Here is an 18,363-nt window from a genome sequence, read left to right as displayed (position 1 = left end):
GATATATTGTTAAAAAAAACAAAATAGAGAGAACATATCGTGATATTCTAGAACTTGTAGGTAAGCACACTAATGGATTTTGAATCTTTGACAATGCTTCCTCGCCTTTGCTGTCCGAAAACGACCGCACCGTCCTTGGACAGCGTTGATATCTGTGGGCCTTCAATGGGATGGTTCGTTTTTTTAATTGATTGAATTTCTTGCAGAAATTTCATCGTGTGCCAACAAGTCTCGTGGCTGTTCACTTTGTGCTGGCAACGTGTAAAGGGATTACCAGCCAACTGCCACATATGCAGGGTTGATAATTGGCATAAAGGACCTTGAAAATCACTACCAAAACGCCGTGCCAATGCGCTGATGCTGGGGATTGTGGCTGCCATTAAATTGGAGCCGTATGGCAGTTCATTGCAAGGCGAGTCCAAATCTATCGCCTTCGCGCCGATAATAGCATTCCCAACCCCTGAACAGAACAGACAGCGGACCTGACTAAGAAGAGGCGCCCAGCCAAGACCCTCTTTCTTGATCTTCTTCTGCCTGAGATCTGCCATTGGAGAGTCAACGACGATGTCCATCAGTTCATAGCCGTAAACCTCGCTCCGAAAAGGGGAATGGACTGAGATCCTGGAGAAATTAGCCGAAAATCCCATTATTAAATCCCGTATTGTAGAGCTCTCGTCGGCTGATCTCTCAACAATAAATTCGCTTCTCCCTTTGAGAATATTTAGAGAAGCTAATGCCCCATCAGCACTAGGAGTAGCTAAGGGAAGGGTGGGGGATCGTGATTCGGTAGGGATCGTATCCCAATAGATTGCCAGCATGTGATGAAATGTGCTAAGCAGGGGGACAAGCCACGCACGTTCGGCAGCCAGATCATAGAGAACAACATGCTCAGTTGCACTGTTATTGAGACATTTAAGATAGTTATTCGAAGGACTAAACCTGAGCATATTTGTTGTTCGGCTCATGGCTAGCCCAAGTTGCGCGCCTATCTGAGCCGGAGCTGCGGACTGGGCAAGAAACTGTAGATTTGCCCCAGACCAGTGCCATGAAGTCTTTTTCACTTTTCCGTTTGACCACGTTGCATTCGGTCTCAGTTTGTCGGTCCCTAACAAGACGGTTGCTTCAGGACACCAGCCTACCAGAGCCGTCTTTGCACGCAGTTGATCCAGATTGTCTACTTGTAGCCAACAAGACTGTATTGCTGCTAGCTCCGATATTGATAGCTGGGAATTGTGTTTTGCCACCTCCAAGTGCCAAAGCACATGCGTATCGTCAACCATGCGGACTGGAACCAACGCAGTGGAGTATCCCATCAGGATAATTCCTCTTTCAATCATAAGGGGATATTCCACGGCCGATATCTGGATCATGAAATCGAATGATACATCAAGCCGACAACCAGATATAGGCTGTTCAGCACTGATAGCAGAGTCTGTCCCAATCACGGCTGATTCAAATAGCCCATGCCAGCAAGTTGAGTTATTAAAGGTGTCAACAACAAAGGGTTGCAATGTCTGAAGAGTAAATATGTTGGTATAGAGTTCTCCCCCGGAAACGCTTACGCTGCCGTCTTTGGGCTTGCGAAAGGATAGGCAAATCCATTTGAGAAGTTCCTTAATCCTGTCACGAAATATAGATGATCTGACATGGATGTAAGTCGGCTGAGCCACAATGGAAATATCATCATTTTCTAGAAATTGAAATCAGTTAATTAAACAATACCATTGTTTTAAATTCTTCCACAAACTTACCATAGGTCCGGTTATCACCAGTAAATGCACACGCAATGTAGAACAAGAACCACAAGCCCCAGGATCCAAATTCATTCTGAACAAAAGCCCCCAAAGTTGTTGCTACGACACGATTCTCCTGTCGTACCAAGGCTATTGCATTCGTAATGGTATCCAATGCTTCCTTACTGTTAGTAGACGACTCGAATGCTTCTGGGGGATCCCATAGAAAAAAAGAGATTGCTCCAGCCCGATCATCACTCAACGCGGCAAGTAGATCAAGTCTTTTCGATTTCAAGCTATTGGCATCATGGACTGGTGTCATCCCGTCTTTATCTCTCAGTGTGATATTGGCACCACATCGAACAAGCTCTCTGGCAGCCAGCGGGGATTTGGAACCAACGGCAAAATGTAGAGGGGTTCGGCCATATTTATCGACCGCATTGACGATTGCATTTCTATCAATAAGCAGACTTACACTCTCTGGATCATTCTTGGCAGCAATGTGGAGAGGCGTCTTTCCCCATATGGTAGCCACTTGAACATTTGCCCCTTGATCGCAAAGCTGAACCGCCACATTATAAAAACCCTCTTCGAAGGCACGATGAAGGGAGGTCTCTCCATATTGATTAGTCGCATTGATATCAGCCCCCTTTTCAATTAAAACCAAAACAGCCATTTCTGATCCTGTTATGGCAGCCTCGTGCAGAGGTGTGTTTCCATGTGTATCAGTCGCATTGATATCAGCCCCTTTTTCAATCAATACCGGAACAAATTTTTCTAATCTTCTTTTGACAGCTTCGTGTAAAAGTGTCTTTCCATATTTATCGGTTTGATTGATATTGGCCCCCTTTTCAATTAATATCAAGACCATTGCTTCTAAATTCCTGTAGACGGCCGAGAATAGAGGCGTGTGTCCAGGTCCATTGGTTGCATTAATATTGGCCCCCTTTTCAATTAATATCAAGACAACGTTTTCAAATCCAGATGCGATAGCCCAATGTAGAGGTGTATTTCCAGATATATCAGTCGCATTGATATTGGTCCCTTTTTCAATTAATATCAAGACAATTTCTTCTGATCTTTTTCTGGAAGCCTCGTGCAGAGGTGTTTCCATCTTTATCAGTTGCGTTAACATCTGCGCCCTTGTCAAGAAGCTCCTTAACGGCATCGTAAGAGCCAGAAAAGGTGGCTTCATGGAGAGGGGTTCTCCCGTGTTTGTCAATTGCATTAACGTCCGCACCACTGGCGACAAGACTGTAAACTAGGTCGGTCGACCCATTCCGAGCGGCTTCATGAAGCTGGCTTCTCTCCCTCTTTTCAACTCGAATGAATGAGGGGACCCAGGAGGACAGGTGGTCCAAGTCGACCACGTGTTGATTAATATCATTGGTCTTAGGCTTTGAAGAAAGAGGGTCATTTTCTTCTATCCTAGAACCCAACTGCTTGGCACTCGTAAAACGTCGAGAAGTCTTCTCTGGCACATCTTCCATGTCGAGATCTCTGCTTCAGCCTTGCGGAGTATTGTAAAGCAGCAGTGGAATGCAAACTCATTCCGCAAAGGAATTTTTGTTTGCGCCAGTTGTATGGCACCTTGAATAGAAAATTTCAGATAAGAAAACAAACTCAAACTCATTTGTTCGAGTGAGTGAAAAAAAAGTGATGGGGGAAAAAAGTTTTAACTGATGTTGTTTCCTACGTCGTGGCTGTGTGAGCCGCTCAGCCGCCATTTTCAGTCGATGGCAGGGATACTCAGGTGCCACATAGACGACGTGTTCCAATCAACAAGAGGCGAGGTTTCCAGTAAAAAATAGAAAGGAAATGTGTTAATGGGAACTGGGAACTGCGAAATGCGAACTATGAAATGCGATCAGTCAAGTGCGAAAGATGCGGAATATTATATCCGGAAATAATACTAAATGCAGAGAGGTAAGATACAAGTTGAAACAACAACAATAAATAGTCTATCCCACGCTCAAAAACGAACCAAAAAAAATATTATTTAAAAAAAGTCACATTCTGTACTCTGAAAGGAAATAGGGAACCAGCCCTTAAATCCGTGACCGGCTAATTCCGGTGAAATTTTGACCAACTGGCCATGTCTGGGGAAAAAGCAATCATTCGTCTGCAGAGCGCCTGGTTCGAATTCTGCTAGCTCTGCTACCCATTGAAAGACCTGTTTCGGCCCGAAACATGCCTGAAGCTTGACCACCGACTGCTGAAAGATTGCTGGTGTTGGATGCGCGGCGACGTAGGCGTCGCTCCGCATCGGCCTGTTCTTTCTCATGGAGCGATTCCGACGGAAGGAGAATGGCTCGGTCGAGAGTATAAGGCAGTCCACGGTGCCGACCACGAATTTGCATTGCGATGATAACTAGTTTTGATATCACGTGAAATTGGGCAGAAAACGAAGTGTTCGTATTAGGATATCCAAGTGACAACCCGACTGTTCCGTATGCCGATACGATTTCAAAAAGAACCGCGAATAGAGAGAAAGATGCGTCATTGTTTTCTAATCGAGTGCCTTCGACGATTGCAATGATAAACAGCCCCAAAAAAATGTACCACAAGTCGAAACTTAGCTGCCGGCGTAAATGAGCGCCAATGTAACTGGGCTCCTTGGCTTCTTCGTCTTCATCACTTTGCGAGCCGTAGATCCCTAGACTCTTTTCCTCGTAGACATTCGTGCGTCGCATTGAGATAGCAATCGGGAAGACAGAAATATACATCATGATCAGGTACGACACCTGGATAGCTGGGTGGAGGTCGGCAATGTTGACAACGCCAAAACCGGCTGTTCGAGTGGAAATTGCTTGGAAAAGACCATCGACCACACGAATGCCGGCCGGAATTTGAGTAATTGTAGGGTCGTTAATCTAGCCAAGGCTGTTAGTGAACGTTGCTTGTCTAGAAAAAGAAAGATACCAACATCGAGAATAATGAAGAAAATCAGGTCCACCGCGTTGAGAATGACTAGAATGCCAAAGAGCCACCAAGTCGCATTTCTAGGGAAAAGCAGTGTGAAACATCGTCGAGGATGGTCTAGCAAGAATCGGAGTTCCTCCCAAATTGGGCTACCCGACGTGGTAAAGAGCGAAACGATCCAGATGATAAACCGGAGCATACAGGGAAATCCTGTGTTTCCTATGGCGATGAGGAAACCCATCAGGAGGAGCGGGAAAATGGCATGGCTGAATGAATTCATAGAATCGGGTACCAAACTAAATCCGAGATCGTTGAAGGACGACATGGAGGTGAAGACTCCCCACCACGGACGACCTTGTCCGGCAGCCGTGACTACGGACGAGTAGGGCTCGGTGTGCATAATCCATGGGACCAGACAAATAATTCCCAAGATGTGAAAGCCGAAGAAAAAGCCAACTAGCACAATTGCCAAAGTCTTGAGAGCGCGATATTCGATACCTCCGAGTTCTTCGCGTTGTTCTTCGGTCAAAGCGACAAAGGCAGAATTGCGACCGATAGTTGCATTCCAACTCAAATATGGCATCGTTTCTTTCTCTTGTTCTTGGGTCAGCGACCTGAAAAGACCGGTAAAGGTACTCCGTCGAGTACGAGTCTTGGTAAGGTTCGCTGGCTCCTCTCCCTCGTCACGTGGGACAGTCCGGCGAGAATCAAAACGAGGAAATGTACCCGTACGAGTCCGGAAACGCATAATATCAGGCTCGTTGATAGTGATGTGGTTTCCAACGTCGTTCGCCGTGTCCTCATTTGTCGTATCCTGTGTCTCATCATCGACAGGTTGAGTCTTGGGACTGTATGGGCCCTCAAGGACATCATCTAAAGCTTGCGGCACGCCTCCCCGATCATACTCGCGAGGACTAGGAATGCGCAAAGTGCCTTTGTCTGTGCGCTGATGCTCTAGAAAAGCAATGTGATGCTCGGGACTTCGCTGGGTGGGAAGACGCAAGGCTTCGACGCCAGTGAAGGGTGGATCGGTGGTCTGTTCCTGCGACGCCTCGGATGTCCGTCGAGTGTCGCCCGGTTCATTGGAAGAGCCGGCCTCGGAACTAGCCTCGGCTTCGACTTTGGGAACGTCCTGCACCACATCGCGGGCTTCTCCAGCCTCGTTGCGAAGAACGACAATAGACTGGCCACGAATGCCTTGCTCTTCCATTCCAGTATCGTGGTGGTCGTTGCCGGTAGTGAAGGTTCGAGACTTCGTTCGGCGCAACGCACGGGCATCCTTCACGATATTTTCAAAGCGCTTTTCGAACCAGTACAAGCGGACGAAGACGACAAACGAGTGGATCACAATCGGATTGGTCGACATGGTGATAATATAGAGAAAAATCTGTGCATATGTTGGTACGAGATTAAGGTCAATGGTGTTGAGCCCGCTCTGGGTAGCGGCGCCGGCGGCAAAGAACAAGGCGTCGATGTACGGTATGCCGCTGCCGGCATAGACGACAACAGAGCCGATGATAGCCCAGAGAATGAGATAGGAGTAGTGTAAGGAGATGAAATTGAATTGGACTTCGCGGACAAAAGGTATTTTTTTATGGATTTTGTGGAGGCGTCGGAAGGCTGTCTTGCTCCATGACATGAAATAGCCGAGGATCAAGGAGCTGAGCTCGTGGTACTTTCCTCGTACAGCGTCCATGTCGGCGGGGAGTTTTGCGCTATGACAAGCGGGTGTAACGAGGGTGTGGTTGATGTAGTTTTGGATGGCTGCCTGTATTTATTGTGTGTGTGTGTGTTTGTGTGTTGTTTTCTTCCTCAGAACTTTTCTTCTGTGTTTATTGAGAGTTTCCCGGCACTCGATTGGATGGCGAAATAAAAGGCAACAATGGCATCGATATGCCAATGGCACGGCGTATTCAAGCGGCGATGAAAAGGTTGCGAGCTGTGCGAACTGTATGCTAGTCCTCCGGGGCGGCCAAACCGCACTTCAAGGCCGAAGATAGCCGAAACAATTTCATGGCGACTGGAGAGAGATGATCATGCAAGAAGCAGCCGCAGGCAGGCGAGAATAAACGCAGGAACAGAACCGCGAGCGAGGCCTCGGCGCTGGTACTGCTAGAATAATTGCAGGGAGTCCCCGCGCCGACTGGTGTGCAAGTGTGTAGTACGATAATGCAATAAATAGAGCAGTTGGATGGAGGATGCTGGATGCAAGGGAGGAGAGAAAAAACGTGCCGATCGACTCGACGATGACGGCCGGAGAAAAAGCTGCGCGTCGCTCCTTCCCTGCGCTCGTCCACGCTAGGCCCAATGCGGCGGGTGCTGCTCGTGGCGGGCTAGCCGCATGGGGCCTAGCGCGAGACATGCGGGCCGCCCAATTGGGCCCGAGCTATTAATATCACGCCCATTATTACTAGGACTATTGTTTCCCCTGCATTATTCTGTATTGTCTGTATCGATGATTAAAATGCCGATTTGTCTAATTATGATATATACTCATTCCAAATACCACCATATATATGCAGAAGACCCACAATAATTTACTGCAGAATAGAGCCACCATACTTCACATACTCCATACACCCACTACTATATACTAATACTCACTTTTATGCGTAATCGCACGATATTAGATCTTCCGTTTGAATCTCGTATCAATTCCCAACCGAGCCAGCAGCATCAAGCTCGCCGAGCCCAGAGCCATCGAGCCCGCGTAGTAGATTGCTGGGTGAAAGGCGTCGACACCGTCCTTTTGGCCGCCGCCCGCGTTCAACAGGTATCCGGCAATAGGTGCTCCCTAGATGTTGCATCAGTAACCAATACTACTACTACGTGGCGCTTTGGACGAGGTTTCACTGGCAGCACATACCAAAAGATAGCCGCCACCCCAGCCGGTTACCACCATGCCCATGGCAACAGAGACCCTTGCAGAGCCAAATACATTGCCCACCACCGTCGGCATAGTAGCAAAGAAACCACCATTGGCCATCCCGTTGATAATCACAAAGGCTACCAACGGGCCCAACGAGTTGGAGACCGGCCACAGCACCAGCATGCTCAGGGCACTCAGCAAGAGAGAGGAGAAAACGGTGTTCAGAGGTCCGATCTTGTCAGAGCTAAAGCCGCAAAGCAGACGTCCCACTGCCGATGAGAAGTTAAAAGCGGCCACCAACCCGGCGCCCACGCTCGAAGTCATATTCAGCGAGTCTGTATAGAGAGGCAGGAAGAAAGGGGGCACAAAGAGCGGAAAGGTAGCGAGGCCACCTCCCAGGAAGATTAGGACGAATCGATAGTCGCGGAAGAGGCGCCACTCGACAAACGAGCTCGGTCGAATCGGAACACGCTCCTGGATGAGATATGCTGCAGGCAGCCCAGTCACCAAAGTGATGAATCCCAAAACTCGGAATGTCCACGCCACACCGAGGGCCTCCAAAAGGCCATTGGTCACGAAACTGATAATGGCGCCACCAAGCCCACCACCTGCATAAACAATTCCGTTGGCAATTCCTCTTTTGGATTTGAAGTACTGTGCGGGTGTAACGGAAACAACCTAGACTCCGAGATAAGCATCATTTCTAGCGTTCTTCAGTGGAACGCGACCTTACCATGAATAGTAGACTGCCACATGGTTAACGACACTACTCAGTCACCTGCCTTGCATCCGACTAGTTACACATACCTAGTTCCCAGTCCCATTACCAATCCAATGGCCACAAATAGCCCGGCCACATTCTTGGTGGTAAACCCAGCCAAGATTTCGCCCAGCCCGAACAGAGAAATTCCCAGGATCCCACTCAATCTCGTGCCCAATTTTCGGATCACTCGGGCGTTCAACATGGCCAAAAAGGAGATGCAAGCCGTAGTCAGCGAGCCCACAAACGCCAAGGTCGACGCCGAGGAGACTCCTTGCTGGACAAGCACGGCCTGGAACACGCCCCAGCAGTAGGTCGTGCCCACAAACCAGAAGGTGAGCATCGCACATGCAAAAATGACAACCCACCCATATCCACCGTCGGGAACTTCCGAGTCTGCAGCAAAGGACGCCTGCATGACATCGTCATCTTCCTCGGCAGCGCGGAGCGGAACCTGGCTGCCGGTCGATGCAGCGGTAGTTCTCGCGACATTGCCCGCGGGGGGCTGAAGCTCAATGGCCGTTGCGGTCGTCGTCATCGTAGCCATGGCTGGTGATGACCAAGTTGAAATGACACGAGCTTGTCGAAGAGAAAAAAAGTCGACAAAATCGACAGTGCGGAGAAATCTAACACAGGGCGCACGCCTCAGCCGATAGCGGACAAAACCTTAATTGGTCATCGGGTTCGGCCAGTGGGGCAACGATCATATAAAAATATTCCAGTTATAAACTGATTGATTGATCGACCTAGCTAAAGTTGCTCCTGGGTTCATTCAAATTTCTCGTGGGCTGTTCTATAATCACCATTCATTGGACTATCTACACTATCTATACAAGCTGTCGATTCCCCAATCCAACCAAGACTTCTAATACATTATCCTAATGATGCCGGGGAAGAGCGGGTTTGTGATATCTGAGAGTCGAGCGCGAGTTACTGGTAGCATTTCTCATCGGACCGTTCTGCGTGCAAAGAGAAGCCTGCACTGAGGGGGGGTTGCTGGTCGCAGAGCCCCAGTCGGCCGAGCCCAGAGCCTGGCCAGCGTCCGTCGAGTTGTCAGAGAGAATCTATCAAGTTAGTTTAGTTCGAGAATGTTGTGGTGCAAAACGGACACATACATAGTACTTTGAATCGACAAAGTGCCACCAGTCTTGACTGCGGAAAGCGTCGTCGAGCGACTGACTTGCGGGATCATTGAAGCCAGTGTTGCGAGTGTCAAAGTTGGCATGTTTGGACCATGAAACGTAGACCTTGGGGTGATCGTTGTTCTGGACACCGTTGGGGTCGATTGCGTCGCCAGCATTGATCTCGTCAGTGGTCAATGTGTTCTGGATATCCCCCCAAGCGATGCTGTGGTAGCCACTGTGGGCAGAAAGGAGCGCTCGGCTTGGAGCCCAGGAGTTGTTGTCCGAGTCCTTGGTGTGGATAATAACCACACGCTCCCAGTCACTTAAAATTTACATTAGTACTAGCCTGCAGAATCTATACATAAAGGAAACTTACTAGTCGTGGCCGGTGTCGATAAGGTCAACAACCTTGGCCCCATCCTTTTGATAGAACAAATTGTAGGCCACCCGGACTTCACTCGAGTTGCACTGGCTGAAAGTGTAGTAGATAGGGAATTCCGGGCCAGCGTTTCCAATAGGCACATCGGGCAGACGGCAGCCACAACCAACATCCGGATACTCGCATTGCGCCGCCGGTGGAGTCTTATGATCCGAGTCATAGACATCTGGAGTCGAAACATTTCCGCCAAATGCCCAGACTGGGTAGCAAGGAGGCTGGTCCATGGCCTGGCCAAAAAACCACAATGGCGCATAGTTGACCGCGAGGTCAACGGCACCGTCATTCAAGTAGCTAGTCATCTCATCGTCGCTGATAGAAGCGACCGCGAAGGCAGTTGACGCGACAGCGGCCATGGCGGCCATTGAACGGACAAACATCTTGACTCGATTTTCCGGGCACACGGGCACTTGTGCTATATTGTGGTGCAGTTGATGGTCGAGAGAGGACTATCGGAAGGAGAGAAGAAGAAGAAGAAAACAAATGGTCGGGGAGCTCATCTTGTAGTAAATTCGCAATCTGGTTTACTGGCCCCTCTTTTTAGGGCATAGGGTCTTTCGCGTTTGGGTGACATCGTGCCGGCGACTTACTGACCTTCTTGACTCTCCTGATACTCACGCCTGCAGAGGAACGCTGCACAGTACGTAAATGGGCGTGCCAAGGTCATGAATCCCGCTTCTTTTCGATGTATAGACGATTTCCGCATTTCCATAGGCTAGAGATGCGATTCCCTGTGGCATGAAGGCGTTCGTGTTGTGTTGGCGTTCCTAGCGAATGATAGCGGCACGGGATAAGCCTTTGCGATCACGATAGGGACTGATAAATTGCGATTGGCACGTCAACATGGCTAGCCAGGAACTAAGTAGGCTAAAGTCCGTAGCGTAGTGATAGAATCGAGTGATCGACGCAAGTGGAGTTTCCCAAATCAGATAGTGGGCGGTTTCGCCGGGTGATAGATAATGATGATGTTTCTTGGAGGTTCTGCATGTGACAAGTCTGCAGGACCAGATCGCAAGCCACGCCTAAACGTGGGTCACTTGACCTATTACCAGTGACTACCTCTCATATATATACTTAATTTGTAACTGAAAATAACAATTCACAATAATCTTAATAATAAGAACTTGATTTTTTACGAATGTACTATAATAAAATCAACATTAAAAGACCTCAAGTGCTAGTTCTGTTAATAGAATTTCAAATGACCTCTCTATTCTAGGGATTTCCATAACAAATATGTAATACTATAAAAGTTAAAGCCCCTGTGGCAGCAAGTGATGTAGTAAAATTGTTAGAATAACTATAGAAACAACTTAATCTACATTTTAAGTCTTGGGGTTCAAATTCTGACACGTACCAAAGCAGTTATCTTAGATCAGTCAGACCCGACTTGCCACTTACTATCATTGCGATTCTTTGAAATTTTTCTAGCGATTACAATGCACAAGGCTGTGGGGCAAAGATTGTTAAGGAATAGTTTATAGTAGAAGGATTGTAGATAAGATTTGATTCTAGTAGGACTACTAATAAGGTTAATATCATATATTACCTACTCAGTACCCAACAGCGGTGGAGGCAGCAATCGATGGACCTTGATATTGTGGCGGTGAAATTTCTCAAGATACAAACGTATGGACCGGCTCTCTATTCGGGCCCTTTGCGCAATCCACCACAGGACCCTGCTAGCCTGCGCATACCAAAGCGCCAGCAATAACAGAGCTACCGGATCCTTCTCCTGTAACAAATCCCTAAATGGCTGTTGTGATTGACTCATAAAACTGACCATTCGAATGCTCGCAGTTTGATCGGTTGGAAGTTTTTGTAACTGTACTAGTACATGAACGGCTACAAAGTACGGGTTGTTGTTCTCATTGCATGAAGAATCCATATTACATACCTCTGCTAGTTCGGATGGAACACCCTTTGTGCCAGCAAGAGGTATTTCAAAGGGTAACTGAGCATACTCATGGGCCATGGCCCGGAAGATGCCCCCAGGCCGCAAGGGATCCGTAAGACGCCATATGATTTTCTTCCCATCGCCCAGCCGGAACCATTCGAGATCAAGCGGATTCGATGGTCGAAGCGGCCAGGCTTCTTCTGTGGTGACTGCATCAAAGGAAGCAATAGTCATGATACCCAACAGCGCCGCTGTGGCCCAAAGAGGGTCGCGGTCTGAGGGGCAGATATGTTGCGAAAGCTTCTGGTTGAAGAGCATAACGCATTGAGAAAAATGATGTATCTCCGTTGTTGTCCGGCGACTACATGTGATCATATTGTGGTAGCGCTCGTGTGCTACAGCCACTGCGAGCATTGTATGCATCAGGTATGGATTCTGCCTAGTCAGCTATGTGGCCAGTTATTAAGTGAAATAATATCGGAAAAATGAGTAGATACCCTGAAAGCCAGTTGAGGGATCTGATCTTTCCAAATCTTCATCATCCCTGGACTGAATGCGTGGAGCGTACACATGCGGAATCGCTCTAACCGAGTCATGCACTGAGCGTCCATAGTGAAGCCAGCAGCCCCATCGGAGCAAATAATGGGAAATCCAAATGGCGGAAGCACAGAATGGTAGGATATTAGCCGATTTGCGATTTCAGTTACCCGGTATGGAAATCCTGATGGGGAGGTTTCGAGGTCTGAAGCCGTTGCCACGAAGTTGCATGACACTCCATAGTCTATACATCTCTGGCACCGGGGCTTACTCTCGTCGCACTGGGACTATAAGTTGGGATCATATCAAGAGTAATAAGTCCGGCTCACCTTAACTCTCCGTAGCTTGCAGTTTCGACAGCCAAAGCGCGATTTCTTGTACGGCTTCCGTTTTCGCTGCTTCGGGGCTCCGTGAATACAATCCATATCCATCTACCCAAATTCCAAACATGTCGACATTTATATCCTTCAGATTAGTTCCAATATCAAGTCATTATTGTTCAGGGGAGCAAGTCCGGATGCTATGAATTGGTAAGCACGCGCTAAATGACTTAAATCTACCACGCTATTCCTTGTCTCGCGTTGCTGGCGATCTCATTGGTGGATACGCTTCCCAATAATAATTAAATGCAACGAAGCCTACGTTATCCCTAGATTCCAAGAGGTTGTAGAGATTTTACACAGTCGAACACCCACTACGTGCGGTTTGGTCGTGAGTTAGATTTAGGGTTAGATTTAGGGTTAGGGTTATCAAACATCTCCCTGAACTGCATCAGGAGTGTTTATTGCTCTGTGGCTAGGATACTTGACCATTTCATCATATACTAGAAGAATTTTTGGCATGCATCCAAAGCTGATTGGGTTGTATCATGATGTTCTGGGTCAGGGCCGAGAAAATACTGTTACATCTAGTTCTTTGGTACCATCGTACTTCTTCTACCTTCCATCACTTTAGCCCATTCAGGTGTCAGTGTTGCCCTCTCCGCATAACTCCTCAGAGTCTCTGGGATCAATGCGTCCCTGCCTACATCACACATCCGCCGAATAAAGACCACCAAATGCGCATCTAGCGCTGTTGGGTGCTGCAAATTGAAAAGCCAGCGCTCCTTTGCGAAATCTTGAGCCTCACCGAGCAATGGCTCGATCTTTTGCATTAGATCACGGGTACGATGCTCCATTGTAGATGTCACTTCTGGTCGGAGGCCGTCCACTTTGTTCCTTTTAACACTGTAAGGGTGCCAAAAAGCGAGTGAGTTTCTTTTTTTTAAGAAAATAAAGGAAAGGAAAACCGCCAGTAAGAAGGGAGTTTACTTACACTCCTAGCTTAAATTCCAAAGCCTTCCGATATCCGTTTGTGATATTAGGGTCTTGGAGTCTTTTCTCAATAGGGGCTGAGAGGGTAACCGCCATTTGCTGGCGTCCGGGGAAGGACAGCGAAAAGTAATTCAAATTATGGAGTTCAGCAAGCAATTCTATAATTTCTGCCTTGTGGTTTTCCGGAATCAGGCTCTTGGAGTAATTTGCTATGAAGTGCGTAATGTCGAGGCTGTCACAGATGGGGCTTTGAAGACTCGACAATAGAACGGGCACCTAAAAGAAAAACGTGACAAGATTAGACAAAGGGGTGCTATGTAGTCTGCCAGGTAGATTTCCTTACCTGACCATATGGGTTGGTTTTAAGAAAATTCTCTGACAGCTGTTCTTGGTTGAATATATCGACGGACTTTTCTTCAACCTCCAGAGCGGGGACATTGTCTTTTGCGGGGTTCCTCAGTGCCAAAGTATACCGCACCATAATGGAACAAACCGAGTAGGGGTTGTGGTAGAGAGTGCACTTGATAGCTGACATTTTGTACTGAATTAATTTTATGAAACTAGGTTTCTTCAAAATGGTAGCAAGGTAGGTTGCTGTTCTTCCGTCATACAGTTTATCGCGGCAAAGAACAGGATTCAAATCGTTCTATTAGTAACATAACGCCGATCCTTTCGGCCAGAAGCTGACAAAACTGCAGGCAGTTTTTAAAGTAAAGTTAGGATCGGATGTCTCAGCACGCTGCCCGAATGCGGAAGTGCCGGAATTGCATGTTTAGCATTTTTTAAGTTAAAGGATTAAACGTATAGAAATGCCTAACATTTCCTCACATATAGGACGCTCAATACTATGTAACAGAGTTGCCGGAGATCCGTCCTCAAGTGCTGAGCTTCTCGCTGTCATGCAAGCTAAACGACCTAGATCTACACGCTATCCCCTCTGTCGCGTTGCTAGTGATCTTATTGGTGGGTATGGAGGCGAAGTCCTACAGGCTACTGCTCCCATTTCTATAACCGGGCATATAATATTTCTTTCAATGCTGTATGAATCAATTTCTAGTCCGCCGAAATGGGAGAAATATAAGAAAGACGTGCGTTCCGGCTTAGAAAAGTCATGACGACTCTGGATTATTCCTCTATGTCCCCTAATTGAAAAAATTTATCTTCTTTACATAAAAACCGCTTCAACTAGCGCACGAGTCAACGATCATGCGTGTATTCATCACCGGTGCTTCAGGCTTTATCGGAAAAGCCGTCACCAAGGAACTTCTCGGCGCAGGACACACCGTCGTAGGCCTCGCTCGCTCCGACAGGGCAGCAGAGGAACTGGTTGCTGTTGGAGCCGATGTAAAGAGAGGCTCCCTCACCGACTTGAACATCCTCAGGGAGGGGGCATCTGCATCAGATGGTGTTATTCACCTAGCATTTATCCATGATTTTGCCAACTACGAGCGAACCTGTCAGACGGACCGGGAGGCCATTCAAGCCATGGGTGACGTTCTTGCCGGGTCGAGCCGTCCTCTGATAATCACATCTGGGACTATGTTGCTCCCTCATGGTCGCCTCGGGACTGAAGATGACTTATTTGACTCTTCGTCGCCCACTTTCGCCGCTCGAGGGCTGTCCGAGGAGTTAACTAAAGGTCTCGCTTCTAGGGGTATCCGTACAGTAATCATGCGGCTTGCCCCAGTCAACCATGGTGACGGTGATAACCACATGTTCATTTCCACTCTCGTTGCTACTGCTCGTGAGAAAGGCGTCTCCATCTATGTCGGTGATGGGCTCAACTGCTGGCCAGCGGTCCACTGTTTAGACACGGCTGTTGCTTATCGACTGGCTCTGGAAAAGGCAACCGCTGGCTCAACATTCCATGTCGTTGCAGAGGAAGTCAAGATGAAGGATATCGCCCAAACCATTGGGAACAAACTTGGCGTCCCCGTGCAGTCAAAGTCTATACGAGAGACCCAAGAACACTTTGGTCCATTTAGTCTTGTCGTGGGCGCTGACAATCCTATCTCCAATCAAAAGACTCGACAAGAGCTAGACTGGAATCCTCAGCAACGTGGACTTCTTGCTGATCTTCAAGATGGAGAATATTTTCAAGTTTGATTCAAAGTAATTGCGAAAACTAATCTTTGGATATTATTATATAGTAAATTCAATAAATTCCCTTTTATTCTAGAAAGGGGACAGTATCAATATTGAAATTTCTAAATATTAGAAAAGCCCGGTATTGACGTCGCGGTTTTCCTACAAAGCGCTTTCTGCTATGATTGAGTTATATAATCTTTCAAATAGTTTAATTGAATTCTAAATTTAGCAAAAATGAAGTCGGCCAATTAAATGTCATTCGCCGAGGAACGTAGTGTAACTAATGGTTGTCAATACGACGCCCCCGAGTTTAAGATATCGACCCATACATGTTTTAGGGTGTGCCAAATGAGTCAACTCGGCCATTGACTCTTTCATGATGAGAATTGCTGTATGTTACATGATGAGAGACTCGGTATGAATTCCCTCACGCGCGCAGAACGTATACGTAATATCCAACCTGGCCGCAGACTGTCCACTGATGACATGTATCCAAGATAAAGCCTTGATCCTCTGCCACACGGCAATTTGTTCCATAGTTTGTGGCATATGTCCTTCTCCAGACCCGCCCTCTTCAATCTCGATTACCCGCTCAACCACCCTGGCAGCAGAGATGCTATCCCAAACCGCCTCCCGTATCTGTTGTCGTCGCAAGATACTTAGGACCTCGCGTCGGACAATTGGATGTCGGCATTTAACCCCTATTATGTAAAGCACGGGGATAATTCCGACCTCCGGCGTAAAAGTCGGCTTTAAAGACCCCGAATACCGCTCATGTGCCGCCGCTACGTCGCCTGCTAGGGCCACGCATTGCTGGAACTCGGGCAGGAAGTCATCATAGTCCATTTCCCTGCCAGGTCCGCAACTATTGAGGAGAATCCATGCGATAGTATATTGTAAACGCAGCAGTGACACGAGCGGGTAAGTTTCAGAATCTGCCTCGTAGGAGTTGCCTTGTTGCAGTATGTTTTCGAAGAGAGTCGACCACGTCTCCAACTGCCCAAGAACAATATCCTTAAGTGAACAAGGTAACGGCAGCATCTCACCCATCGGGGATAGTTGCTGCTCCGTGTTGCACAGTCTCATTACCCGAGCGACAAGGATCTGAAGGTGGTCGGCGGCTTGGTCAAGAGATCGAAAGGGGCTGTCGAAGGGTGGAAGCTGGGACATAAATCCCTCTTGGATGTCAGCTGGATTCCAATCGACCAGAAACGTTACGGACTGCATGTCGAGACGGCGGATTTGTTTTGTGACCTGGCAGATAAGCGTGCGAACCCCTAAAGGTTTGGCATCCTCATAAGTACTGCTGTTGTTCAGTATAGCCTTGTCAATGTTGCGTGAGAGCTCCACACCTCCGCGCAGGTGTTTCACTGCTTGTACATCGTTGCCCGCCAGATGATCAAAGCAGATGAAGAGATAGCAGACCAAAAGGGTGATAGCAGTTATTTCGGTGCTGTCACCACTTTCCTGCGTCAGAAGAAGTTGAATGGCCCGATTATAGTGAAGTAAGGGAGCATTACACGGTTGGCGGTCTTTCAAGGAATGAGGTTGAAGCACACGATCACTAGAATCGCGATTCAGGTAGTTTCGGTGCATCAAGGCCAGAGCAATGGCGGCATGCCGCACTGATGACACTGTTTGGGAGAAGAACATGAGAGTCTCCCGCCATGAATCCCAGGGGTGGTACTCATTCAGATGCTTGATCGAAATATACTCGAAAAAACACATTGCCTCTGCCTGGGCTGACCCAGTCACTGGTAAGATCATAAAGGGTCCGGGATTCTGCAAAATGAGGCCATGGTATTCCGCGTGCCATTGTTTTGACCGATACGCACTGATCGTGGTGCAAGGGTGGTAACTGTCGCGACTCTCTACTCTGTCGGCCTTGTCGTTGTGATAACGACTTGATTCAATCTTTGTCTTCTCGGTCTTGAAAGCGAAGGGCATTTCACTATAGCCGTCACAGGTGCGACCTGTGGAGCGGCATTTCAAGCATAAAGGCCGAGATAGATCGCATTTTATTCGTCGTATCCTGAGAAGTCCACCAAGGTTAAGTGTCAGTTTCGAGTCTTTGAACACAATTGGAAGAACGGAGTCAAGACTGACTTGCAAGTCTTACAGCCTAGTCTTGACTTTGGAGCGAACTTGCGAGGCTTTCTTCTCCAAGATTGATTGGCCGTCTTGGTGTTCTCGTTCTTGATCTCTTCCATCACGTCGATGTTAGCTGGTCAAAATATGCAGTACTCGCCGTTTCAAGCAGCGGACCAATACGACCCATAAGCCGCCAGTTACAAGCGGCATTAGCTTCGAAAAGCAAATAATATGATTTCAACAGGATCGTCTGTTCGTCTGTTCGTATGCCAGCATGAAGTCATCTCACATGTCCTTTGCGATGGGCACTTGAATGAGAAAAGATGGATGGTACGAAGTACAAACTAAGAAGCCTGGAGAGATAAACCAATCGTTATAAATCCTAATAGAGACTAGCTAGTGAGTATCATGCTAAATTCTGATTGGCTAGTTCGTACAAATGGGGGCCAACAACTCATTTCCGGGAAAAACTGGATAGCTCAGCCACACTATTAATATTTAGACCGCTTCAAAATACAAACAGACCCCCTTTACCGCCTGATATAGTTTAGTGTAAGCCTTTATAGTAACTTTAGTTCTATATTAAGGTTTGG

The 18,363-nt window shown here is 47.6% G+C and overlaps 5 protein-coding genes across 5 annotated transcripts; 1 reads left to right on the top strand and 4 right to left on the bottom strand.

Moving 5' to 3' along the window:
* Positions 1–47: 47 nt before the first annotated feature.
* Positions 48–10,224, bottom strand: TRUGW13939_10852 (uncharacterized protein; the record flags this gene model as incomplete). The annotated part of the gene is made up of 10 exons (XM_035493962.1): positions 48–1,690; positions 1,752–2,777; positions 3,907–4,606; positions 4,660–6,423; positions 7,522–8,202; positions 8,258–8,270; positions 8,332–8,863; positions 9,219–9,348; positions 9,400–9,730; positions 9,785–10,224. The coding sequence occupies 10 exons, from the start codon at positions 10,222–10,224 to the stop codon at positions 48–50; spliced, it is 7,260 nt and encodes a 2,419-aa protein (XP_035349855.1).
* A 1,169-nt stretch (positions 10,225–11,393) lies between these two features.
* On the bottom strand, positions 11,394–12,116 carry TRUGW13939_10851 (uncharacterized protein; the record flags this gene model as incomplete). The annotated part of the gene is made up of 1 exon (XM_035493961.1): positions 11,394–12,116. One exon carries the CDS (start codon positions 12,114–12,116, stop codon positions 11,394–11,396), a length of 723 nt encoding a protein of 240 aa, XP_035349854.1.
* A 1,069-nt stretch (positions 12,117–13,185) lies between these two features.
* TRUGW13939_10850 (uncharacterized protein) lies at positions 13,186–14,126 on the bottom strand (the record flags this gene model as incomplete). The annotated part of the gene is made up of 3 exons (XM_035493960.1): positions 13,186–13,504; positions 13,593–13,867; positions 13,935–14,126. The coding sequence occupies 3 exons, from the start codon at positions 14,124–14,126 to the stop codon at positions 13,186–13,188; spliced, it is 786 nt and encodes a 261-aa protein (XP_035349853.1).
* Positions 14,127–14,797: 671 nt separating this feature from the next.
* On the top strand, positions 14,798–15,697 carry TRUGW13939_10849 (uncharacterized protein; the record flags this gene model as incomplete). Its single annotated transcript, XM_035493959.1, has 1 exon — positions 14,798–15,697. One exon carries the CDS (start codon positions 14,798–14,800, stop codon positions 15,695–15,697), a length of 900 nt encoding a protein of 299 aa, XP_035349852.1.
* A 378-nt stretch (positions 15,698–16,075) lies between these two features.
* Positions 16,076–17,626, bottom strand: TRUGW13939_10848 (uncharacterized protein; the record flags this gene model as incomplete). The annotated part of the gene is made up of 1 exon (XM_035493958.1): positions 16,076–17,626. The coding sequence occupies one exon, from the start codon at positions 17,624–17,626 to the stop codon at positions 16,076–16,078; it is 1,551 nt and encodes a 516-aa protein (XP_035349851.1).
* Between the last annotated feature and the right edge of the window lie 737 nt (positions 17,627–18,363).

Source organism: Talaromyces rugulosus, chromosome VI, assembly GCF_013368755.1.
Source record: "Talaromyces rugulosus chromosome VI, complete sequence".
Classification (NCBI taxonomy): Eukaryota; Fungi; Ascomycota; class Eurotiomycetes; order Eurotiales; family Trichocomaceae; genus Talaromyces; species Talaromyces rugulosus.
The sequence above is the reverse complement of the archived record's forward strand: the minus strand, read 5'-3'. Positions and strand labels throughout refer to the sequence as shown.